This window comes from Rhincodon typus, chromosome 10 (assembly GCF_021869965.1).
Source record: "Rhincodon typus isolate 14 chromosome 10, sRhiTyp1.1, whole genome shotgun sequence".
In the NCBI taxonomy this organism is placed as follows: Eukaryota; Metazoa; Chordata; class Chondrichthyes; order Orectolobiformes; family Rhincodontidae; genus Rhincodon; species Rhincodon typus.
Window position 1 is genome coordinate 10,911,542 of NC_063341.1, and position 26,804 is coordinate 10,938,345.

Here is a 26,804-nt window from a genome sequence, read left to right on the forward strand (position 1 = left end):
CCTACTGCCAACCAACACAAGGTTGGCCTTGTGCTCTTGACCCTGGCAACAGAGTTTCATCTTCCTCTGAAAAATCGATTTCTGCACGGCTAATCAGAACCATTGACATGGCTGTGCCCATCAGGAAAGGATGGAAAGGGTACATAACTTATTTTTTGAAATAAAAATGGTTGAAAGGTGAGCTAATTAAAATTATGAAGGGTTTGTGCAAAAAGCAATAAAACAGCACAATCTGCTACCAAAGGAAGCAGTTGAAGCAAATATTGTAAATGCTTTTAAAGGCAATCTAGGCAAGCATATGAGGCACATGGGAATAGATGGTTATAATGGCAGATTGAGATGAAGAAAGATGGTGGGAGGCTCAAATGTAGCTTAATAATGAGCATGGACTAATTAGAATGAATAGGCTGTTTCTGTGCAGTATAGTGTATCCTATGCAATGTAAACACTGAATCTCATAATGTCAAAATGAGAGATAAAGTCCATAATGCAGCTGATAGAAACTTGGACTAAACCGTTTGTAAAAGTCAGGAATAGTTTTTTTGAAAATGATAATTACAAAGAAAGATTACTTATTGAAAAATATACCTGCACTTATGATGCATTAGGGCACAGGCTATCACAAAGTAGTATGTTCACGAGGACACAAGCACAAACTGAAATGAAGGATTATGTGTGATGAACGGTGGAGTGAAACAAGAGATTAAAGGCACTCTTTTCTGATTTACAGCATCTGCAGTTGCTTCAGTTTTTACTCTTTTATGACACTTTGTCATGGAGATTGCAAAATGGTTGTGGTATATTATTCTGCTGTATCATGGACGGCTCAAAGTCCATATAGTACATTAATATGATGACAGAAAATGCTGGAAATAGAGATCTATAGAGAGAGAAACTGACTTTACATTTCAAGTCAAAGACCTTTCATCAGAACTACTTCTGCTTTTGTACAGTATTAATGTACTGCACCATGAAGGGCATCCAGCAATATATACAGTTACATAGTATAGTATCGTGGTAGCTAGGCTTTTGGACAATAATAACACTTTGCCAATGAATATAGCCATTCCTGTCATATCTCAATGTCTGAGTCATAGACTCGAGTGCCACATCTGGGACATTGCAGTACTGCTGGTTAGGAGGTTGGATTTTAATTGGAATTATGTTCTCCAGCACAGTTTGAATTGCAGTGCAATTAGATTTTATTGTAATTTACATAACAAGGAACAGCACACTTGCATATTCCTTCCATATTTCCTGCACCCTCCATGTAGAATGGCATGCATGTATGACAAAGTGATGTTATATCAAGCAGTCTGGAGAGAGCATAAACTTTGACAGCAAGATCAAAGAAATTTATCAACTTCACCTGAATATTGAGGTTTGTAAATATCAGTAAATCTGCACTTCTGTGTCATTGAAAGGATTCAAGTGTCTCTCAAATTCGATGACAATTTAAGTGGAAATCAGAATTCCAAATTACCTAACACCCTTCGCATACTGAGTACTTTAGAACAAAAATACTGTGCCAGACAGGAGAGGAAAGAAGTGTGGTGAGGTTGAGAATGAAAGGCATGCTGAAATTGATTCAGAGACAGTAAGAACTGCCGATGCTGGAGTCAGAGATAACACAGTGTGGAGCTGGAGGAACACAGCAGGCCAGGCAGCGTCAGAGGAGCAGGAAAGCTGACGTTTCAGGTCGGGACCCTTCTTCAGAAAAATAAAAAAAATTTCTGAAGAAAAATAAGAATTTTCTTCTTCACACTGTGTTATTCTGAAATTGATATTCCTTTGAGAAACAATGTATATTCCTTGTATTAACTATCTCAATTTTTAATGCAACAATAAAGCAACATAAATCATGCATATTAAAGATGTTACATCACCCCTGACTTGGTGAATCGTCAACAGATCTGTCTTCACATATTTCACATGCTGCCCTCATCTCAGTTACATCCTTTTCTCCCGAAGACCAACAAGAACCAAAAGTCCTTGTCTCCAAGGAGAATTGTATCTTCGACCCCTTTTCTTTTCATTCCCCGCATTCACATTTCCAACACTGGATCCCTTAGATTGAGACCATCAGTTTAGCTGCAGCTGTTGCTGCCTTTGCCTTGTAGTCAGCCATGTCTTAACCGGCCTTCACCCAGCCTGCAAAGCTGCCTTGTCACCTTATTGATTCACTTAGTTCTCCCTATCCTGGCTAAGCTCATCTCTTTCATAGGAATTTTCATATTCCCAGATCCCTTGAACTTCACCCTCTCACCCTGCTGCAAATCAATAATCCACCTCTCATCTTTCCTGTTCTCTGCATCACCACTCTCTCATTTGGAAAATGCCCATTGTCAATTCCCACTTTGAAGTCTCCATCATCGACCTATCGAGCTTCTCGAAATGTTAACTGCAATGCTTGTGCCATTTCTAAATACCTTAAACCTAAATACCTGTCAGTGTCATGTTTGAAATGTGTCTTTGGCTCCTATCAGCTCCCAGCATTTGAGACCGTCCATGCCGATTACTAAAGGCACGTCCCCTCTGACTGTAAATGCGCTCTCCTAAAATTCCCTGTTCTCCTCAACATTCCATGACATTCAATACAGCTTAAGAAAAGTATTTGTATTCATACAGCACCATTCATTGTCTCACCTAAAGTCCCACTACATTTACATCCATTTAATTTTTTTGAAGTGTTGTCACTGTTGTGATATAGGAAAAGTTGTGATGTTGGAGGCAAGTTGTATTCCTTTTTGTTCATGTTTAGTATTTACAACCATGAACTGTGAAGCCCACAGCCTTGTGGGATTTCCCTTACATGAGTCTACTCCTTCTTCTCTTGTTCCCACATCATTTCACACTACTCCACCACCACCACATCTGTCCAATACCCCCAACCAACTTTTTCTCTGCAGTCAAAATTCTTATCTGCATTTTGCCATCTTTAGACTAGATTCCTGCACTTTCCTCCTTGCCAGTCTCCTATCCTTCTCTATCTATAACATCGCTTATTAAAATCTTGGCTGCCCATTTCCTATTCATTCTTCATAACCTGATTGTGCTAATCTAAAATGCTGTTATCTGCCCCAAAATATTGAATTTAAAATGCTTGCTTTCAAAGCCCTCCCAAGATTTTGGCAATGTACGACATAAAGTACAAAAAGGTTGTGTACTGTCTTCTTCAACTATAAATTCATGCTCATATCCTTGTTTCATTTCACTCTTTATTCCTTACCCCTTCCCCCATCACTTAAAGCAGACCTCTCAGGTGCCTCAACACACTCTCTGCGAATTTATCCTTACATACCTCCACTTTTATTCTATACTTTCAACGACTTCCTAGAGTCCACTATTTGAAATGGAATTTGATTTTTTTTTCCCACCAAGGTGTTGAATAAAATGGGATGGTAATATAGCATGGATGAGGATAATTTTATCCTATACCTGGAAAATCGTGTTGCTATAGTAAAATGTATATCTACTTGAAGGACTTGTGAGGAGGATGATAGGTTTGTAGCATTCAAAGAGGCTGTCAGAACAGGATTGCATCCCTTTGAGGAATTATCATTATTACTGGAACACACTTTTGTCAATTCTCAAGTGAACATCTTCTTAGAATTGGTCACTTGTCCTTATATCGCTTTATGAGGATCAGTGTCAAGTTTTGATTGATAATCACTCAAGATAACTTGGGTCATTTTATTATAGCACCACTAAGTCATTTTTGTGATGGTACATTTAATAAATAAACCAAGGAGCATGCATGATTTTGAGAGGTTAGGTATTTTGTACAGTATACACTTGTTAATCTTACTGTTTCTTTAAACATAACTTCAGAACACTCATGTCCCATTACCTTTAAGCTACAGTTTAGCTCACACCAGTAAAAAAAACTCATAGCTTAATGTATTTTGAATGCCAATTTGAGCAGAAAAGGTGTGCTGCTTGCTGTGGACTTACATACTGTCTAAAGTGGATTCATAGGAGCACCTTGCAAAAATCCTAAGAATTTTTAGTAATGGATGAAAGCCATTGGACCCATTAAGCCTACCGTTTTGGGGTTCACTCCACCCATCACACCAAAATATCAACTTCTTCCTGAATCTCTTCTCTTCCCAAAAACACATTTCATTTCCACTGCAACCCAGTTTGTATAATCAGCTTCCATGATCTTCCCAATAGCTATTGATATTCGAACCCCTTTCATTGGAAATAATCTGAAGGGGAGGTGATGGCCAGTGGCATTGTTGTTAGTTTAGTAATCCACAGACCCAGGTAATGTTCTGCAGTCCTGAGTTTGAATCCCTCCCAGATGGTGGAAATTGAATATGTATTTTTTTTTTGGAAAATCTAGAATTAAAATTCTAATGATGCGCATGAAACTAATGTTATGAAAATGTACCTGGTTCATTAATGCCCTTTAGGGAAGGAAATCTGTTGTCCTTTTTCAGTCTGGCCTACATGTGGCTCTAGACCCACAGAAATGTTTCATTGCTGACCTCTGAACTGGTGCAACAAGATATTTGGTTGAACTCAGAGGCAACCAGCAATGGGCAAAAAATATTGGCCCAAGCAACAATGCCCACGTCCCAGAAATTGAATTCAAAAAGAATTGTGTGCTGTGTGACAATGAAGCTTTGGTCCCAACATTTGGAGTTAGATACAAAAGCAACTCTGTTGCGGAAGGACTGCATAATCAGGGTTGCAAAACTACAGGGATAAGTAGGGGGGTGTGGTGGGATGGGTGGAATGCTCTTCAGTGGGTCAGTGTGGACTCGATGGGCTGAATGGCCTGCTTCCACACTCTAGGGATTCTATGATTCCATGATATGAACAAACAGAGATGCCCAGTTACTTTATGGAGGGCTTGGTTCCTTGAATGTCTTATCAACTGATCTACACATAAGTAACATGACTCAGAGGCAAGCTGCTGGAAGCACACTCACTTTATTACTGAGCTCCTAGCAGCAAGTCAGCAGAAACGCGGTGGAAGCAAGTTGCAGTCAGCAAACCAGTGCCAATTTCCTTAAATAATAGCATTTTACGACTTGTTTCTTTGGCATTGAAGGGCTAGATGATGCACTGATCAGGTCTGCTGATGTAAAAGTTCTGTGTTTTTTTTGCTGGATCATCTTGGTTGTGATGATGATATAATTATTTGCTGGGTCAGCCATTTTTCAGTCTTGCATGAATAGTGAACAAGAATGGGAAAAAAACGTCTTCAATTTCACTCTATTCTGACGAATGGGAGCATCGCAGTTGCAAGCATCTGATGGAGATTTAAGCTCCTTTCACAGACCTCAATCCAGCATTCCCAGTCAGGTAGAGTAAAACTCAGCCTGGAGTGCCCCAACACACATTCTTGGGTCAGATACAGGCCTAGGAGGTAATTAGTCAAAGTGGACTGCGGAATGAAAATCAGGTGCCATCTACAATGATGTAAATCTCTGACTGCCCTGTCAGGCCCTCCCAGTCCAAGAATTGGCAGTCTGTGCTGAGGTTGTTCAACCTCGGGCAGTGTCACAACTGACCTACAAAAATTCGTGCCACAGTCTATAAAGCGGTAGACAAACAGCTGGTGGTGGCACAGTAGGTTAGGGCTGTGACAAACCATAACAATAGCTATTAGGAAATGGCCAATGAAGACTGGCTTAATGGATAAAATGACCTGTTTTGAGAGTCAGGAGGAATTTCCCAAAATGTCCATGAAACCAGTTGCAGATTTGTTTTATTTTGAACTCCCGCCGGTTGTTGGCATTTGAGAAGGTGGGTTCAACGACTGTATCACTGAATGGATGAGGTGAGCATGAATGAAGCTAATGGTCTTTCCTCCTTCTTTTCTTCATGTACATTTGCATTTGTATTTGGGAGTCTGCAGTTATCCTGTTCTTCTCTTTGCCTTGCTGTCTGCAGCAACACAAAGGAAAATTACTTTAGACAATTTCCATCCTGTCCCTGGTGGAAATATGTTCAGAATAATTTTTTAAATAAGCAGTTCCAATCTGACAGAGATTGGTGCATATTTGTGACCTCACTCTGAATAACTGTGATGATAAGCTAATACTTTAAAGAGAAATGTCGTGTGATAACAATGCTGCTTAGGAATGGGACAATTGTTTGAGACAGAGCTAGGACTTCACTCTGGATATGGCCTGACATTTGAGTATTTGATCTGACACTGCTTAAGCAAAGTTTAACTCTGTCGACAACTTCTAAACTGAGACTGCAAACTGTAGTTGCAAACAGTAGCAAGTATTTCATATTCCAGTATTGACGTTTCGCATCATGGTGAATGTAAATTTTCAACAAAGAACATCTTTTTGAATATAGAGGACAAAGAACTGGTATCCTTTGTATTCATGTGAGCTGATCAGGAAGCAGATTCTTCTCAAATGAGCCTCACAAGAAAACAATGTTACTTTCGACAAAAAGTTAACTCTTTCCAGCTCCAATTCCTTTTCTTGCTTGGTGAACCGAGCCATAAAGACATGGTTCCTTGCTTCTCCCTTTGAAAGGAAACACCCAGTATTTCCAGTCTTTCACCACTGAATCAGTCGCAATTCACTCACAGGAGGAAGTGTGCTAATGTACCAAAAGATCCACATAGACTTATTTGGGGGAGATTGGAGGTGGAGGTTAGGGGTGAAGTGGAAAGCAAAATAATGGTCGAGCAACCAGTAAAAAAGTAAATCATGGCATTTATGTTTTTATGCAGCCCCCTTTGCAAACATTTCTCCTATGAGTGCTCCTGCATGCTTTGTGAATTGGAGGACAACGTGGGGACTAGAATTTGTAATCCCCTCTGCAAACAGCAATGGTCATTGGATGAGCCAATCAGTTGAGGTAACTGGGCACTCTAGCTGTAACTTTTCAGATATACAGATGCCCTATGGTCAACATGCAGAACTGGAACCTCCCTTAATGATTCTTCCAAAGGTATTGGCAGTGGTTCCTAATGTGTGTCCCCCTGGTACAATGACTGAGATTGCACAGGTTTTTAAGGCTCCTGCATCCATTCTGTTGCTGAAGCATGTTGTATCACTGTACAGGTCAATGCAGCTACAGCATACATGTTGAAAGTGTACACTCCTGAAATATTCTTGTGAAAATTAGAGTCTGATTAATCTTTTCCATGAACATTTGCCTATACTTTTGATTATTAATTTTTAATTGTACCTGCTGGTTCTCCTGTTCAGATTTATAATCACAGGTTGCTTGAAATAACAAGAAAAAAATAATTTTGATTTATAGCAATGAATCAGATTTAATATACCCTCATGGGGAAATTGGTATGTTTAAAGAGGACAACATTGCAACATTTGCCATTTCAATCTTCGAACATAAATTCATTGTCTCCTCGTGTAATATGATTTGAATGAAATAACCTTTATTACTGCAGCAATTTTGTTTTCTAAGGTAAAGAAAGACAAAACATTAAACAATGCACAACTAAATTAGAAAAGCTTTATCGCCCCTCACCATGACCGTTGGGGCATTTTTTTTTGTGTAAGGAACCATTTTACTCCTGATATCTTGACCAATATTTTCATTCAATTGAGGGAACCAAAAGAATTCTCTCATTTTTAAAAACTCCATTGTGTTAAATCAGTACATGAGTGGTATTGTGTTGCATCCGCACCTATGACTTTTTTATTTCAAATATATATTTATTCATAAAAATATATTTGTATACATACATGGTCACTAAAGCAGTTTGGTTCTATACAGCAGCATATGAAGGAACAAACTAACATTGGAGCTTGACTCTCTCCAGCAAACAAGACTATATTTCCATACATTTGAGACACCGGGAGGGTCCAATTACTGAACAGACCCCCATTTAACTTCAGCAGAAAGACCTCAGATGGTGGTCTTTCCCCACTGTACCTTGGCAGCAGCTGCTTCAAGCTTCCGTGCGTCCCTCAGCACGTAGACACTGCAGCACTTCATCTGTGCTGTGCTTGCATGATGGTCTGGCTGATGTGAGGTTGTCTTAGAGTGAAGCATGAATCACAGCCTTCTGGTACAGGTGAGAAAGCTGCCAACTGAGTCGCCACCAAAATGCTGCGTATGTTTGCTTTTAAGGCCAGTCCAATTTTAAAAGCAAGCAGTCGAAATATGGAAAAGCAGGCTTTGTGATTGATGGTGGATTTGCTTGAATGTGGGTCTCCGAGCGACTTGGCCCCGGCGTGCTGAAATCTATAATGCTGCGCACTGTTTTTTTTTGCATTACTGGTAGCCGTCTTACGAGTCAACCTTCAGCCATTCACTCAGAAATATTATAATCATTTTTCAAAGTTAAACGATGATGTGATGAGTAAACACATTTGTGGGTGGCAGGCAGCCAAAGATATCCCGCACTCAGAGAGGGATCGGCCAGCGTTCAGTGATCGCTTTTCTGGTATTAGTGAAGCTCATTGACCATCTACCCTCCTGACCCTGCTGAACACCTCATTTATGTCCACTTGAATTAGTTGAGGCTCAGTGGACCCTCTCAGGCAGCTGGTCATGGCTTGGAATCCCACTCCAGGGATTTGGGCACGTAATCTTGACTGACACATATCAGAGCACTCCTGAGCTCATGCTGCATTGCTGCAGGCAATGTTCACTCCAAGCTGCACGGCTGTGCGCATGTCTGAGGCTCACATAACCGGTAAGAAAATTAAAGAAAGCGCTGGATTCAGGTGCTGCTTTTCAGATGCACGTCACTCCATTCAAACGCAGCATGCCAGAAGTATGAAATATCACAAAATAAAAGCGCTGGAAATAGTTAGCAGGTCAGGCAGCATCCGAGAAAGACAAGAGTTTCAGGTTAAATGATGATGATAAGTGATTTTATTGTCACATGTATGTTACAATAGGAATACAATGAAATACAGTGGAAAGCTTTCATTTGTCATCACGATATGGTGCCATTGATATCCTTTCACAATTGTTTGGACAAGAGTCTAAGAATATGGGGTAGGCCTTTTAGGACCAAGAACAGGAGAAATTTCTTCAGCCAGACAGTGGTGAGCCTGTGGAATTCTCTGGCACGGAAAGCAGTTGAGGTGAATGTTTTCAAGAAGGAGTTAGATACAATTGTTATGACTAAAGGGAGCAAAGGGTATGGGGAGAAAACGAGAACAGGGTACTGAGTTGAACGATCAGCCATGGTCATATTGAATGACGGAGCAGGCTTGAAGGGCTGAGTGGCCTAATCCTGGTTTCTATACTTCTCTATTTCTCACTGGCCTGAAACTCTTTTTTTCTCCTGGGATTCCACCTGCTGTGTATTACAGCACTTCTGTTTTACTTTCCATTTGGCATCACGTAAAAATCCTGAATGATAGTACAATTTTGACTGTGAGGTGCTTTGGAAAGCCCTGAGGTTGTGGAGGGTGTTATGTCCAACGCAAATCCATCATCTGCAAGGTCAAAGATCGGCAAAACAAAACAGCAGCATTCTTGTTGTACTAACCGGTAATATGAAATGACCTTGTCTCCTTTTTTTTTGTTTCTGGTTAATTGCAGACGTTTTGGGACAAAATGTGCAGCGTGCCAGCAGGGTATCCCCCCAACCCAGGTGGTGAGGAAAGCTCAAGACTTTGTCTATCACCTTCACTGTTTCTCCTGCGTCATGTGTAACCGGCAACTGTCTACAGGTGATGAATTCTATCTGATGGAGGACAGCCGGTTAGTGTGTAAGGAGGACTATGAGACGGCCAAACAAAACGGTAGGCACTGTACTTGCAAGGGTATGTCACGTAACACTGTAAAAAAGATGATTGTATTGCATGCTCTCTATCCGTCTGGGAATACTGTCAAAGACAGTCATTCATGCCAACAGCATCTTTTGAGCCCATTACATGGGAACATATTTTAAAACAGGTTTTAAAAAAAACCGTCAATTTCTACAGCATCTTTTCGCGGCAAAGTGTGCATTTTTGCAGTTCTATGAACTGTTGCACTGTCATAAATTCTAATGAAAGAGCACAATGCATGTTATTTGCTTTTGGAACACGTACTACGTTTTCTTGTTGAGTATGTTGTGATCACAAGGGCCATATTATTGTTTAGATTCCTGACCAAGCAGTTAATGTACCCTTAAGACAGTTAGATGATATCATGACATGCAAAGGTTCAGTATAAAGGTCATCGCCTCACCTTTGTTGTAGCAAGTAAAACCAAAAGAACTGCGGATGCTGTAAATCAGGAACAAAAACAAAGTTGCTGGAAAAGCTCAGCAGGTCTGGCAGCATCTGTGGAGGAGAAAACAGGGTTAACGTTTCGGGTTTGGTGACCCTTCCTCAGAACTGATGGTGGCTGGGAAAACGTCAGTTCATATGCAGAAAATAGGGAGGTGGGTAGGGAGTAAACGATAGGATAGAGCCCAAAGAGAGAGAAAGACAGTTGGACAGACAAAGGAGTTGCTAACGATCAGGCTGAAAGGGTGAGTAGTTGTTAATGGGGACTGTTAGTGACTAACAACAGGGGGTGTGTAGTGGCAGGCTATATGGTAACAAGGCCTGGTATGTGGGGTAGGGCGCTGGGACATGGGAGAGTTTAGGCCTTGTTGTAGCAAGCACTGAATTCAGACTGTGTGTAAGTCTGAGATCACGTAACAGTGCGAGTAGTTAGTGTTGTTAATAAAATTCAAGAAATCTGACTCAACAACAACCAAGTCTTCAAGATAAATGTTATGGGGTGAACAAGGGGACAATCATACTGCTTTACCACATCAGGGATGGCACAGCAGCAAATACAGATATTCTGATGAAGGGTCTAGGCCCGAAACGTCAGCCTCTCTGCTCCTATGATGCTGCTTGGCCTGCTGTGTTCATCCAGCCCTGCACCTTGTTGTCACAGATATTCTGTGCTGCAAATGCTGGAGGCCAGTACAACAAAGCGTAAAGGTTAGTGCTCAGCTGTTCAGGGATGATGTTTTTCACAAAGGAGCTCGAATTCTCTCCCCAAGAAACAGATTTGGCTGTGAATCAGTTGAAAATTTCAACACTGACATTGATAGATTATGGTGAGGCACAGGTCATATGGTTTATGGGACCATAGCTAGCTGCAGAGATAGTAGAGGCATTGATAAAAATATTCCAGAGCTCACTGAATTCTGGAACAATTCCAGCATACTGAAAAACTGCAAATGTGATGCCTCTGTTCAAGAAGGGAGGGAGTTAGGAAGCAGGAAACTATAGACCAGTATCCTAACATCTGTATTTTGTAAAATGCTAGAGTCCATTATTAAGGAAGAAATAATAGGATATTTAGAAAAGCATAACACAGTCAAATGGGGTGAACACAGTTTTGTGAAAGGGAAATCATGTTTGACAAATTTGCTCAAGTTCTTGGAGGTTATAACAAACAGAGTTGATAAAGGGGAACAAGTAAATGTAGCATGTTTGGATTTGCTGAATGCACTTGATAAGGTGGCATGTAAAATTTATTGCACATGATTGGAACTCACGCTGTTGAGGTTAATGTATTGATATGGATTGAGGATTGGTTATCACCCAGAAGACATGTATATGGATTAATGGATCATTTTCAAGTTGCAAAAACGTAACTAATGGAGTGCCACAAGGATTCAGCTTAGCACCTCAATTATTTACTATACATATATGTGTGTGTATATAAATCCGAGAAGGGACCAGAGTGTAACGTATCCAAATTACGGATGATACAAAAATAGTTGAGGGCATGTTGCGATGAGGACATAAGGATTCTGCAATGGGATGCAGATATATTTTGTGAGCGTGAAAACATTTTGGCAGATGGAGATTAATATAAGAAACTGGGAAATGAACTTTGGTAAGAAGAATCAAAGGTAGACTATTAGTAAAATAGAGATTCCAGAAAAGTGCAGCACTGAAGGATCTAGGTGTGTTTGTGCATGGAACACAAACCTTTAGCATGCAAATGTAGTTAGCAATAAAGGTGGTATGGAATATTGATCTTTACTGCTAGCTATTGGAGCAAAGTCACATCTAGTGGTGGTGAGGTCACATCTGCAGTACTGTGTACAGATTTGGTCTCCATATTTAAGAAGAGAAATGCTGATGTTGGAGGCAGTTCAAAAAGGGATACATTAGACTGATATAAAATAAAAAAACTGCAGACGCTGATGATCTGAAGCAAAAAAACAGAAACTGTTGGAGGAACTCAGCAGCATCCGTGGAGAGAAAAGCAGAGTCAACATTTGACTCCAGTGTGACTCTTCTTCAGAAGTGAACAACCATCATCTGTTCTGATGAAGGATTGCTGGACTCAAAATGTTGGCTTTGCTTTGCTCTCCACAGATTCTGCCAGATCTGCTGAGCATCTCCAGCACTTCCTGAGATGAAGGAGTTGACTTATCAAGAATGGCTAAACAGGTTCGGACTTTAGAGTTTGGAGGAGTGAGGGGGATCCTATTGAAACATACAAAAGGAAGGGTCTTAACAGAGTAGATGATGAGACGATATTTCTATTCGTTCGACAATCTCAAACTCCGGGACATCATTACTGAATAAGGGGACAGGATGCAAAGGAATTGCTTCTCCCAGAGGGTTGTGAATGTCTGGAATTGTCTATCTTAAGGAGTTGTGGACACTAAATCAATGATACTATTTAAAGAGGGGGTACACAGATTTTTTTTGAAATAGATGAGTTAAGGGTTATGTGCAGCTAGGATGAAAGAGTTAAGGCCTGGGACAGATCAGCCATGGGACGAATGGCCCACTCCTGCTTCTCATGTCCTTATGGTGGGGGGAGGGGGCGTAGATGGCATTAAGTTACAGATCAACCATGATCTAATTGGGCCTGAGTGGCCTGTTTCCATGCAGTTTCTGAAGTAACCTATTCCGGACAATGGAGACCATATAACACTTCTCTAACGCGTCTGCTTGCGCCCTTTAAAAGTGTCGCGTTTAATCCGCATCCTGCACAGCGATAGTGATCAGCAAAGGAGGGGCAGGAAGTTGAATTCTTGACTTAAAAATGACAAGTGCATTCACTTAGTTACCAAGTGAAGAGGACAAGTCTCGTTTCCAAAACAAAATGAGGCACGAGGAACATGACAAAGATGCAATGCAGGCCTGTTAATTGTTTCAGGCATGGAACCAAAAAAATAGTGATTCACTGACAGCTGCCCCGCTGCTGAAGTTTTCGAGTCTAATGTCTTTCTCTGACCTGCAGTCCACCAATTGACTAGTATTAATGAGATTAATGACAATTACTAATAACCTGTTGTACAGATAGTTATTAATAGGTCCCTGGAGCAAGTGATGTGCTCTGAGTAATATCAGACCACAAAATACAAATGTGCATTACATCACCTGAGCCAATCCATCAGTGCAGGCCAGGGCAGGAGAGGGGGTAAGGCACGATTTATAGTTGCTGTGTGATCCTGCCCATCAGCCGCACAATGTTAACTCCTTCATTCCTGTTGCGGAATGACAGTGAGAAGCTCATACATAACACTGCCACTGGGCCAGTTCCAGATTTTGAGCGGAATGCCCGCTCCACTTTACAACCTGCCCGTTCTATTCCAGGGGGGAAAGTTTTGGAAATCTGGAAATGTCCAGCTCCTCATTTTCCAACCATTCATTCTCAGTGGCCGGAAAATTGGTGCTTCTCACTAGCCAGCTGGGATAATTTATTCACCCGCTGTGTCCTAATCTAAAATTTCCATTACTTGAGAAGAGACCGAGTGAAAGTGTTTTCTGTAAACTGTGAGCAGAAAGAAATTTGTTTTGGGCCCGTGTGTGCATAAGAATAAAAACCAACCACTTCATCTGAAAGTATCACGCTGTCATATTGCATTAGATCCCCATTCACTCCTGGTTTGATTGATTCACCGATAGTTAAACTCCAACTGATCAATTTATGGATATGTTATTGATCAGTGAATGGCTTAATTTCCATTCAGATGCGAATGGAGGCAGAGCTCTGAGCTTTTTGTATTGGTTAGCAGGTGAAAAGCATGCACAAGTTCTAAGAAGGAACTCATGCAAAGCTGGTTGTCAATTGCCTTGACTTATTGTCTCATGTATTCACAAATGTTCTAAGCCACCGAAACGTTAAACGCAGACATAACAACAGCATAATAACAAAGAACTGTGGGATGCTTGAAACAAAAATGAAATGTGCTGGAGAAACTCAGCAGGTCTGGCAGTAGCTATCAGGAGAAAAACAGCGTTAATGTTTTACGTGCAGTAACTCAAAGCAGAAAGGGTTGCTATTAAGAGATAGCAAGAACTGCAGATGCTGGAGTCAGAGATAACAAGGTGTGGAGCTGGAGGAACACAGGAGAACAGGCAGCATCAGAGGATCAGGAAAGCTGACGTTTCAGGTTGGGATCCTTCTTCAGAAACAGGGTTGCTATTAACTCTGTTTTTATCTTTGCAAATGCTGCCAGACCTGCTGAGTTCTGCTAGCACTTTCTGTTATTGTTGCATAATCTCAGTGTTTGCATTGGTGGCTTTACCATTGGCTCCAGGAGAAAGGCTTGCAGGTCTTCTTTCCCCTGAAGGTAGACAAATTACTTGGACCTGGAACTTAAAAGCCACAAAGGAACCCATGGTAGTGGAAGGTGAAATAAAGGCCAAGATCCAACTAGTTAACCTCCTGCCAGCCTGACAGTTGCATGATATAAAGATAATGGGGTAATTGCTGAATCTTAGCAATCGATCTTTAACAGTCAGCCTATAACGGGAATGAGGAAAACTTTGTGGACTATTGGCCCAGGATATTCAGCTTTTCTCGAGGATTCCACTCCCATGTCTCAAAACTAATTAACCTGAAATGTCAATTTCTGAATCTGTTTTTTCCACTTTAATCAATTATGTCAGTTGTGTAACCAGAAGTGATTTAAACTAGACAGTAATCTGATGACACTTCACTAGCTCTTCATTCAGCTGGCACAATTGTACCTTAATGTTAAGCTTGCTGCTTGAACAGGACTTCATGAGAGTAAGGGTGTGCACTTGGTACAAGGCCCAAAGAGGGACTATTGCTGTTCTGGTGTCAGAACACTTTCAAAAGTAACTTAAATATTAAATAGAATAACACCATTTTCTTCTGCTCATATCATTTTAAATTCTGTATTAATTTATTGCTTCAAAAACAATGGCTGGATTTTTTCCTTGGACACTAGGTGTCTGACATTGGGACCATAAAACATGTCTTGTCTTCAGATTAGGCTGGCTTTACCACTACCACTAAGCTAAATGGGACTGATGAGCTTGTAGACTTGCTTGCCGAGCCAGTGTGTTTGATTGCAGACATTTCGTCACCCTGCTAGGTAACATTGTCAATGCGCCTCCAGTGAAGCATTGGCATTCTGTCCCGCTTGTTATTTATATGCCTCGGTTTGCTGGGCTGGTTGGCATTACTTCAGGTTCTGTTTTTCAGTGGTTTGTATATTGGGTCCAGTTGAATGTGTTTGTTGATGGAATTCCAGTTGGAATGCCAGGCCTCCAGGAATTCCCTGGCATGTCTCTGTTTGGCTCATGCTATTACGGATGTGTTGCCCCAGTCAAATTTGTGTCTTTCTTTGTCCGTATGTATTGACACCAGTGAGAATTGGTCATGTCTCTTGGTGCCTAGTTGGTGTTTGTGTATTCTAATTGTCAGTTTTCTTCCAGTTTGGCCTAGTATGTTTCTCACAGTCCTTGCATGGTATTTTGTATATTACATTAGTTTTATTGGTTGTGGGTATTGATGTACTGACAAACGTAAAGGATCCCATACCCACAACCAATAAAACAAATGTAATATACAAAATACCATAAAAGCTGTTTGTCCATATGAAGCAAGATCAGACAACATTTAGACTTGGACTGTTAAGTGGCAAGTAACATTTGTGCGACACAAGCACCAGGCAATGACAATCTCGAGCAAGAAAGCATGTAACCATTGCCTCTTGACATTGAATGGCATTTCTCTAAGTCTCCCATTATCAAAATTCTGGGGGAACACCATTGTCCAGAAATTCTACTGGACTGGCTATACAAAAACTGTGGCTACAAGAACAGGTCAGAGGTTGGGAATTCCAGAGGACATAACTTGCTTTGTGATTCTATCCAACATCCATAAGGCACAAATAAGGAGTACAATGGAGCATGTTCGATTGGTGCCCTATCCATTACCTTCAACATTTACTCCCTGAACCACAGATGCACAGTTGCTGATAGCAAGAAAGATGCACCGAAGCAAAGAATAAAACCTCCTGTAACAGCAATTTCCAAACCTGTGGCCTCCACTGATTAGAAGGTCAAGGGCAGCGGTTACACAGGAACGTTGCCATTGGCAAGTTCCCTTCCAAGTGCTACAACATCCTAATTTAGAACAATATAACCATTCCTTCAAATCCTGAAACTCCCTTCCTAACAGGTTTTACTTACACCCCTAGAACTACAGTGGTTCAAGTCAACAGCTCACCAATGCCTTCTCGAGGGTAATCAGGGATTGGAAACAAATGCTGGCCTAGCCAACGATGTCCACATTCTTTAAATGAATAAAATAAAATTTCTTGAGCCTGTATTTGCCACTCAGATGCAGCTCTGTGCCATGTTGGAAGAGGCGGGCTCTTAATTGTCTGTCTCCATGTGTGCCACCTAATTATGGAAAGTAAGTGGTTTCTCAAAGTGGGACCCACAGAGCTGGAAGGCTTGAAACCCACCAAAAGAGATGGCATTTTTTGTGGCAAAAAGACAAGAGTGAGGGTTCTTCAATGTGGGGGTACTTTCAGAAGACTTTCAGAAGCCTACCAGAACTTGAAAATTAAAGAAGGCACGTAGTATTTGGGTGATTTTGGCAGAAGAAGTATCCCTCCACAGGAATGATTTTGTCCCTGTATCATCTTTCCATGCTTGTTGCTCATTCATTGAGCTGTAAGGGGAAAAGGGACTGTAAGCTGATGGTTCTCTTCACCACTCGTGGTGAGGTTGTCCCGCTGCATCATTGCTGCCCTTGAGGCACAGTTTGGAACTGGAACAGGTCAGGCAAATGCTATCAGCTTGAGTGAAGCCTTTTCTGGACTAATTGCCAGCTCAACTCTGTAGAATGGGCTGCCTAGCCTTGGGAAACCTGCCCAAAGGCAGTACAAGATAAGGGAGATAATCTGTTGGGGTTTTGGCTTGCATCCTGTCCCCTGTCTCTGAATGTACCTGCTTGGACTGGGGAAGATCAGCCAATATGTTCAAACTACACAACATGATCAACCAGTTTTCTACCAGTCTGCAAAGATATGCAGCATACAACTGGTAGAACATACTTTTACTAGTGCACATCTTGCCTTGAATTGGAAGATAGTCTGATTAACTTGATTTTAATTCATTTGAGGAAATAACAAGGAGGATTGATGAAGGAAATGCAATTTATGTGCCCAACATGGAGTTTTAGCAAGGATTTTGAGAAGATTCCACATGGCTGGCCTGTTAAATGAAAAGCCCATCGAATCTAGGGACATGTATCTAGGTTATGTTCTGTGTGTCACCTATCCTGGATATTACTCTTATTGGATCAACTGCAGTTCGTAGTAAACACAAGCTAGCCATTGAAACTTGATTTTTGTGGAGAGTATTGATTAAATAATATTGGGGAAGTAGCCAGAGATGTAGGAAGTAATGTCATTGAAATTGAGTTAAACATATACTCTACCTCCCTGTGTGGGAGTATAGTGGAGATGTGTCAATGCTCTTGGAAAAGCTGCTCAGAGCATTTCAGAAGGGAGAACAGGAAACTCGGGAAGGAAAGTGCATTGATATCCTTCACCCAGCATCAAGGATAAAACTAGTCTGTACCAATAACTCGAAAAGGAGGCACAGTAAATGGGATAACACAGTGTAGAGCTGGATGAACACAGCAGGCCAGGCAGCATCAGAGGAGCAGGAAAGCTAACGTTTCGGGTCTGGACCCTTCTTCAGAAAGTGCCTTTTACACCACATTTGATATTCTTTTGTATTGAAGTCAAAGGCTGTTTTCAGTCCAAAATGTTTCTTATAAAAGTGTTGTTATAGATCAGGCTTTACTCTCACAAGTAGCTTTCTTTTTATTGCAGACAGCATTTTTTAAAAGCTAAGCTGTTTCTTTAGATGCGACCATGACAGGTTCATACACTTGGATTTATTGACCTCTATTCATCTGCTGGTGAATTTATTAAACTTTTCATCATCTCAGAATGTAGAAAATGGCAGATCAGCAGGCCAGTATGTCCCAGCTGAATAAGTTCTGTATGCAGAATCAACACTATCCAATAGGTACCTGAAAAGCAATGGTCAACCTATACATTATATCTAGAATGGATATTCTACCTTTTGGCCTTGAAGCTACTGCGTTGATTTACCTGTTTGAAATAAAAATAGGTTCTGAAATCATTGCAGCTTTTTTCAGAAAAGTCTTGAAAATGCAGTGGAAGAAACTTGTTTGCACAGCATGTCTTTCACAAACTGTATTGATTCCCTGGGTACAGACAGTGCCAGCAGTTAATACTTGCCTCATTTGCCTTAGCTTTCTCAGCGATAGCATTGCCAAAAAGAAAATGGACAGCACAGTGATCTGGTGGCAGGCCTGTGCTCAGGGAATTTACAGAATCTATGTGGCACTGCTAGAAGCAATGCTACTCAAACAAATTCTCCCTAGTGGTCTTTTGCATTGGTTTTACATGAGAACCATTAATTTTATAATGTAGTTTGTGTTCCATAAACCTTGTAAAAGGTGGATGGAACAGACTACCAGCAAGCTTGTTAGTGATTCAGCTCTCTAGCTTGGTCTGTCATTCAATTAGATCATGCCTGATCCATATCTTAACTCCTTCAGCCATGTTGCTTTCGTTATGTGCAATAAAAGTGTTGGTCCTTTGAAGTTATCAGTGGCTCCTTTCAAGGTTCCTATTGAATAATCACATGCCACGTCAAAGGATTCAGTCTCCACATCCACAATAGACTATATACAAGTCAGAAATGATACCAACCCTGTACATTGTCTATCATTTCCCCAAGATGGAGGAGTCCATCATCAGTCACGTCAAAAGCTTTTTCTATGGCCCATCAACAAAGGAGATTTTAACACCATGGGATTCATCTTTGTGTCTCTATCATGACTTCAATGGAAAAGTATGGAAACTCTGGAAAAATGACACTAGTTTCCAGGTTTCTTTAATGCATCTGGTGGAGTTACACCAGGTGAGGGAAAGATCTCACAGTGGAAATTCTCACCCAGGTCTCTGGTTGCTCATACTTTGACAGTAAAGGATTCAATAAGGTGGTCCGACTGTGAGACAGTATCTATTCACACGCTCACAGTAGTGTATTTTCATAGAAGTAACTTCATCCTAAAATGTTTTTCCATATGTTTTTTGACATATCAATTATAAATTTCTTCACTATTGTGAATTGCGTACTATGTACAATATTGCTTCTTCAATGATATAAAATTAGATGAATTCAAGATCTTAGCTTACAAGGAAATGTACTCTATCAATTGGCAGCCATTGTACTTTTTCACTGAAGTGCTTGGAGACAATTATAAGCTGCATAGCTCTAACATTATATGTTGTATGTTTGACTAGACTTGACCTTTCCAATTTCGTCCTAGTCAAAATCTCTAGTTCTGCATTTCAGAAATTTAAGGCCATTCAAAACTTGCTGCCAGTGTCCCATCTCATATAAGTGCTAGTCATCCATCTTCTCTGTGAGCTCGCTCACCTTACACTGGGTCCTGGTTAAGTAACACCATGATTTTAAAATTTTTGTCCTTGTTTACAAATTTCTCCATGGCCTCAACCCTTCCCCATCTCTATAATCTCCACCAGTCCGACAGCCTTGAGAAATCTGCACTGAACCAATATGAACATGGCTGACTGTAAGTGCTCTCTTGATGGTGGCCAAGCCTTCATCAGCCAAAGCCCTTGCTAAGCCTCTTTGCATTGCTATTTGCGCTTTCATCCTTTCCCAGTTTAAACCGTGCCTCTTTGACCAAGCGTTCGACCTAATATCTCCTGTCATGGCTCAGTATTTTATATGAATACACTCCTGTAGTGTGCTTTGCACTGTCTGACCACATCAAAGATGCTATACTGATGTATGTTGGCACTGTAACATAATTCAGAACCTTTAGATTTGCCGCAGAAGCTCTTTTGTGTGTTTATGCCGGTAAATTAAGATCTGATAAGAACCAATCCTATCTAATACAGATGCTGATGCAGAGGCTGGAGCCAAGAGACCTCGTACGACCATTACAGCCAAGCAGTTGGAAACACTAAAGAATGCATACAAAACGTCTCCAAAACCAGCTCGCCATGTGAGAGAACAGCTTTCCTCAGAGACAGGGCTTGATATGAGAGTTGTACAGGTAAGAAAGAAAAAAATACTTGCAGGAAGTAACTTTTTTTTAACTAAGACTTTCACTTTAGAAAGTACTACTTGTGTGTATTTCCCAGTCCCCAGTTTTCAGTTGAAGTGGCTTCAACGCAGTGTTTTGAGTTCACAATGGTACTGAGGAGTGACATCCTAATGACAAGCATCATTATTTAACAATTACCAGTGTTGACCAGTTTACTCATTCCAAACCGAGGTAAATATTTCTCGCTCTCAAGTGGAATGGGATGAAGATGCAGGATTGTAAACCAAATTATTCACACATACCTTAACTTCTTACAGCTAGTGTCAGAATGATCCTTGTGTGAAATAAGCAACATTCACCGAAAGCTATTCACTATAATGCTGCAGTAAGCCTTACAAAAGGTGAGCAATGCAATCCAAATCAATTCCAGAACAAGGCCATTGAATGAAACAGTTTAAATGGCCTCACATAAGAGCAAAATACAGCAGATGCTGGAAATCTGAAACAAATTGCTGGAGAAGCTCAGCAGGTTTGGCAGCATCCTTTCCCCTGCCACTGTTCCACGCAAGCTCTGATCTTCAGAACTACATGGCAGTGGCAATGAAGGGGATTCCAGGGGATATTTAATTGATTGAGATGCCTTTCCTCGGTCATTGTCAATAAACTTCATTTGGCTGCAGCTTAACCTCTGTAAAAGGCCTTGATGTCCTCAGTCTAATTGAGACAACCAAGTAAGTAATCTTGTGTTGACTCCTGGTGAAAGAGCTTTCTCAGGTAATTAGATAACTTGTGTGTCCTCATCTTTAGATGGCTTGAGCATTCAACAAGATGGAATCTATGGGGCTGGACAGTACATTAAGAACTATGCCTTGACTTGAGCCCTTGAAAGGGAGACTTTGCCTGGGTTTTTAGTGAATTTTAATCAACAATGATATATACCCAGACTGGAGCCATATCTAGGCCCTGCCCCAAGCTGAATCTACAGACGTTGAATATTTATCAATGACACAAAAGAATTGTTGATTAAGGATGCTTCTTTGAATTTCTTCATACAGTTTTGAAATGCTGTATTCAGCTCCCAAGCCTCTCCCCATCCACCAAATATCAGGATGTAGAATATTGTTAGTGTACATCCTATACTCAACCAACCACATGCCTAAGCACATAGATATGTTCTTTCATAAGGCTGTAAGACAAATTATTTTAAATAACAAACATAAACTGCTGCATTTCACCTAACATAGTGTTGAAATACTCTAGCTAGAGTTGAACAGGTATTATACTGAACAGGTATAAATCAAAATACTTGAACCTCTTTCAGGTTTGGTTCCAGAACAGAAGAGCTAAAGAGAAACGCTTAAAGAAGGATGCAGGCAGACACAGATGGGGCCAGTATTATAAGAATGTGAAGAGAAGCCGTGGAGGGGCAAAGAATGGGAAAGAGAGCTCAGTGGAGGATGGGGGCCTCAGCGACAGTGAATTGAGTTTCAGAGGTGAGTGAACCCAAGTGAGGTTAATGTATCTGAATGAGTTTTGGGATTCAACCATGCCAGCTTTAGTGGTTGCAGATCAAGAGCAATACCTCACAATCATTGCTTACGACTTCAGAAAGAGCTGTGTGGACTTTGAGAAAGCAACAGATCCCGTGCGGCCTGCAGCACGGTAGGAATTGTCATTGAGCAAACTGTATATGAATTCTCAAGTCCTGTTTTAAGTTCCTGGAAAAACACTTGCAGCCTAATAATGCCAGGTAGAGTCTCAAAAATGCTTGGCTCACTTTCAAATATGTGAAAGCTTCTCTACCACTGACAAAAGGCAGCAATTTGATGGAATACCCTCACAAGTAAGCTGCAACAATTTGATAAGCTCAACGTGATCCTGGAAAAAAAGAGTTTATTTGATCAGTACCCCTTCCAAAGCAGAAACATTCATTCCCACCAAACACCAATGTACAGTGGTTCCACTATCTACTTTGCAAAAGCTACTTCTGTCGCATCTCCCAAATGCTCCCATCATGCCCCTATGCCCCCATCTATAGACAAACACACACTAGCACTGATAGCACCATACATGTTATACAGAGATGCAATTCATCTGTTTGTAGTATTTGAAATCTTTTATGTATACTGTTTATACTCATGAAAAAGTTAAATTTCTAACATTGAACTTTTGGTTAAAAACTGGAGGTTTGACTTTTATGGCAGTAATATTTTGAAAGGGTTGAGTGACACCCTATTCCATTGTCTTGCTAAGGCATCACTATTGTCACGTCTGAGACTGACTTCATAGAATCCCTACAGTTTGGAAACAGGCCATTCGGCCCAACGAGTCCACACTGCCCCTCCGAAGATCATCCCACCCAGACCCATTCCCTCCCCCTGTATTTTTCATGTCTAACCCACCTAATCCACCAAAACAGCCACCAAAAATAGCACGAAGGGAATTACAATTTATTCTCATGATTGAAAGCATTTATAAATCAGTAATAATCTCTATGGAGACAGGCGTAAATTTCTGTATGGCTGTTTCCGTAGCTGGTTTTTGGAATAGCCTGCCACCAAAAGCTATTGATTGAGGGGTTGTACTTGACTCCTCATCAAGTGTAGCTGACCAGGAGATGCTCCCACTTCTCCTGCCTGCTCTGGGAATACTGGAAAGGTTTACAGAATGATAACCAACTGTTTGGTTATGTTATAAACACATTTTCTGTGCCACCTTCCCATCCCCCCCCCCCCCACACCCCCCCCCCCCCCCCAACCCCCCCGGGTCCTGGAGTAGGATTTGGACACAGAAACTCCAACTCAGAGCAGGGACTGTGCATCGTACCATAAGGCTTCTCTCTTTTTAACTGAAATCATCAGAGCATTTCCAGAATAACTAATGCTCAAGCGATGGTAGACTCTTGACAGAGTGTCTCTCTGTGTTTTGGAAATCCCCTTCTCAGTTCCAGCTGCAATGATGCCATGTTTTCTCCCAAACAACTGATGAGCAAAGAGTGTTCAAAGAAACACTGGCTACCAAAATGTTGTGTAGCCGCTTTATCGAATGCCAGCAAACATTTTAAGTGACAATCAGCTGTTTACGGAACCCTTGGACTGTTCATACTCCTGTTTCATCTCCCTGACCATGATGGTGTCTTGCAGCTAGAACATAGAATATAGAACAGTACAGCACAGTACAGGCCCTTCGGCCCACAATGTTGTTCCGAACTTTTACCCTAAACCTAAGGTCTATCTAACCTCCACCCCTACCTTATACTATCTTCTATAAGCCTATCTAATAGCCGCTTAAATGCCCCTAATGAGGTTGAATCCACTACCCGCTCCGGCAATGCATTCCACGCCCCGACCACTCTGAGTAAAGAACCTACCTCTGACGTCTCCCCTATATCTACCTCCACGCACTTTAAAACTATGCCCCCTCGTAATAGCTAACTCCACCCTAGGAAAAAGTCTCTGGCTGTCCACTCTATCTATACCTCTGATCATTTATTTACACCTCTATCAAGTCACCTCTCATCCTTCGTCGGTCTAAAGAGAAAAGCCCTAGCTCTCTCAACCTTTCGTCATAAGACCTTCCCTCCATTCCAGGCAACATCCTGGTAAATCTCTGCACCTTTTCGAACGCTTCCACATCCTTCCTGTAATGAGGTGACCAGAACTGGACACAATACTCCAGATGTCGCCGAACCAGGTTTTTGTATAGCTGGAGCATAACTTCATGGCTCTTGAACTCAATCCCTCTATTAATGAAAACTAACACACCATACGCCTTCTTAACAACTCTATCCACCTGGGTGACAGCTCTCAGGGAACTGTGAACATGAACCCCAAGATCCCTCTGCTCCTCCACACTGCCAAGAATCTTTCTGTTAACCCCGTATTCTGCTTTCAAGTTTGTCCTTCCAAAATGAATCACCTCACACTTTTCAGGGTTAAACTGCATCTGCCACTTCTCAGCCCAGCTCTGCATCCTATAAATGTCCCTTTGTAACCTAGAACAGCCCTCCGCACTATCCACAACTCGACCCACCTTCGTATCGTCCGCGAACTTACTAATCCACCCTTCCACTCCTTCATCCAAATCATTTACAAAAATCACAAATAGAAGAGGACCCAGAACAGATCCTTGTGGTACACCACTCGTAACTGAGCACCATGTTGAATATTTTCCATCCACTACCACCCTTTGTCTTCTAAGGGTCAGCCAATTTTGGTTCACACAGGCTAAGCTAGCATTGCAGCATAAGTCCCATTTTTGTCACTTTGAGGGAGTTTTTGTGCCTTATGTAAAATTGCCCCCATTATTTGGTTCTAGAGTGTAACCCTTCAACTGGAATGAGCTGTAACCTCCCCTTTGTTTAAATGAGCTAATCTACTATGTAAGCTTCTGATTATTTATGATGTGTGTTATCATCAAACATTTTGAGTAGACAATAATTAAAAAGAGATGCAATTACAATGATAGTCTGCAAGAATTATTTGCCTTTGGCCAAAGCCACTAATTATTTTGCTTGTACTTTACTATTCCAGATGATCAGATCCTCTCTGAACTTGGCCACACCAATGGAATTTACAGTGGTGTGAGTGATATGACTGGCAGACAGTTACTGAATGGAGGCTTCACTGTCGATGCCATAGGGCAGCAGTACCATGACCTGAGAGCCAGCAGCCCCTATGGAATCCCTCAGTCCCCATCGTCTGTAGCCTCAGCCCCTGCACACACCCCCTTAATGAACAGCCTTGGCTATGTTGACAATAATTTGGGGATTATAGCACAAGGTGGACAGGGAATGAGCCAGGCCCTGAGAATGATGACAGGCGGTCCTACTTCTGATATCTCCACAGGTAGCAGTGCCGGTTACCCAGACTTTCCAACAAGCCCTGCCTCGTGGCTAGATGACATGGACCATCCTCAATTTTAACGTACCACACCATTAGTCTGAGATCCAATGGAGACATCTAGAAGAGGACTAGTAGCCACAGTAGCTGCAGGACATTTGAAGCAAGCAATGTATGTGTTTACAGCTTTGGTTTCCTCACTCTGTGGAAATAAATCCAATTCAAATACAGCACGGAGATCTATGGACCAAACCACTGGTCGGGGACAAGCATCTACCAAGTGGACCTAGCTGGTGAACTAGTGCTTGCAAGGGAAGACAAACGTATGTGAGTTTGGAAGTGTTTTGTTGACTGGAATGTCAAAGATGAAGGAAACACATTGATGGTTCAAGAAAGAGGCAACTGCGTTCTTACCTTAATCAATAAAGAGGAAACAGACCTTGAGATGGCCTTACTGTCGGCTGCATTTCACTGGAATCCAAATCTACAAGCAAAGTGACGAGCGTAGAGTTGGTTGAGACAGTCACTGTAAAATAAGTTGTAGATACAAATATTCTGTTGCACAACTCAGTTTTACTTCAAAAAGATATTTATTTTACCGAGAATGTTGGATGCAACCCCGGGTGCAGGGTTCCCACTTAATGTGATAAATAAATTTAGATGGAATGTCCAGTATCCAGTGTCAATAGTTACATATACATGTATGGTGTATGAGGAGGGAGGCTGCATTGACAACGAGACAAACATTCTAACTTTGCCACTCTGTGCACGCTGTTGGGTCTACTTCTACTTACTATATCTTTGCCTGGTCATAGGAGCAGGATTAGGCCATTCACCATCTCAAGCCATCTACCCGTCTCAATTCATAATAATCTTGCCGCACAAGGACATTAAGGGAATTGGATTTTCTGCCAACATTAGGTTACTAAAGAAGTGTGTGACCAGTGAAGCACACTGTGTGTAAATCAGAGGTGAAACACACACAGGGGAGGTGGTTAACAAACAGCTGTTGTAGACTGGTGGAAAATCTGAAGACCTTAACTGTTCAAATCTTTCCTCTTGCATCTAATTTCCAAACAGTTAATATTGCATAGCTAAACAACACAATGTTGGTCTTCTATCAGTGCCCTTCAACTCTGGTAAGCTGGGATTGAATCTAGCTAAAAAGACAGTCTCTCTAACCTTCCCACACAGATTTGCTCTCCAGTATGAATCAGTTTACTTTCATCTCTGGTATAAAGAAAGCTTCGTAAAATACTGAACTTTTTTCTCGATTTACATCCTCAAAATGCAGAAGGTGCTGTTGGAAATGTTTGCCCCTCCATCTGTGCGATTATTGGCCAATGAAATGGGCAATGCAGCTGAATGCAATCTAAGACTCCACACATAACTTGTTGCACCAGTCATTTCAGAGATGGCACAGTCTTTCTTTCGTGAAAACATTTTCAATGATAGAAGAAAATGTCATGACGTGAAGACAATAGGACATCTTCTCTGGTTCTAATGCAACTCATCATAAATACCATGCCACAATAGGTGACATAAAGTTCAGTTGCTCATGCATAATGTTTAATTCCAGATTCACATAAACCAGTTTGCTATGAAATGTATGCTTAAGATCAGGAATCTTATTTGTTCCTGTCTTAGTGTTTT

General features: G+C 41.2%; 1 protein-coding gene across 2 annotated transcripts in view; it reads left to right on the forward strand.

Annotated features, from left to right (window-relative positions):
- lhx4 (LIM homeobox 4) overlaps nt 1-25,234 on the forward strand; it is a 200,231-nt gene extending 174,997 nt beyond the window's left edge. For both annotated transcript variants that reach the window (XM_048602136.1, XM_048602137.1), the window contains 4 exons: nt 9,508-9,710; nt 20,162-20,319; nt 21,632-21,803; nt 24,843-25,234. In XM_048602136.1, the coding sequence (XP_048458093.1) occupies nt 9,508-9,710; nt 20,162-20,319; nt 21,632-21,803; nt 24,843-25,234 (925 nt within the window). The remainder of the gene's footprint in view (nt 1-9,507; nt 9,711-20,161; nt 20,320-21,631; nt 21,804-24,842) is intronic.
- Nucleotides 25,235-26,804: the final 1,570 nt, after the last annotated feature.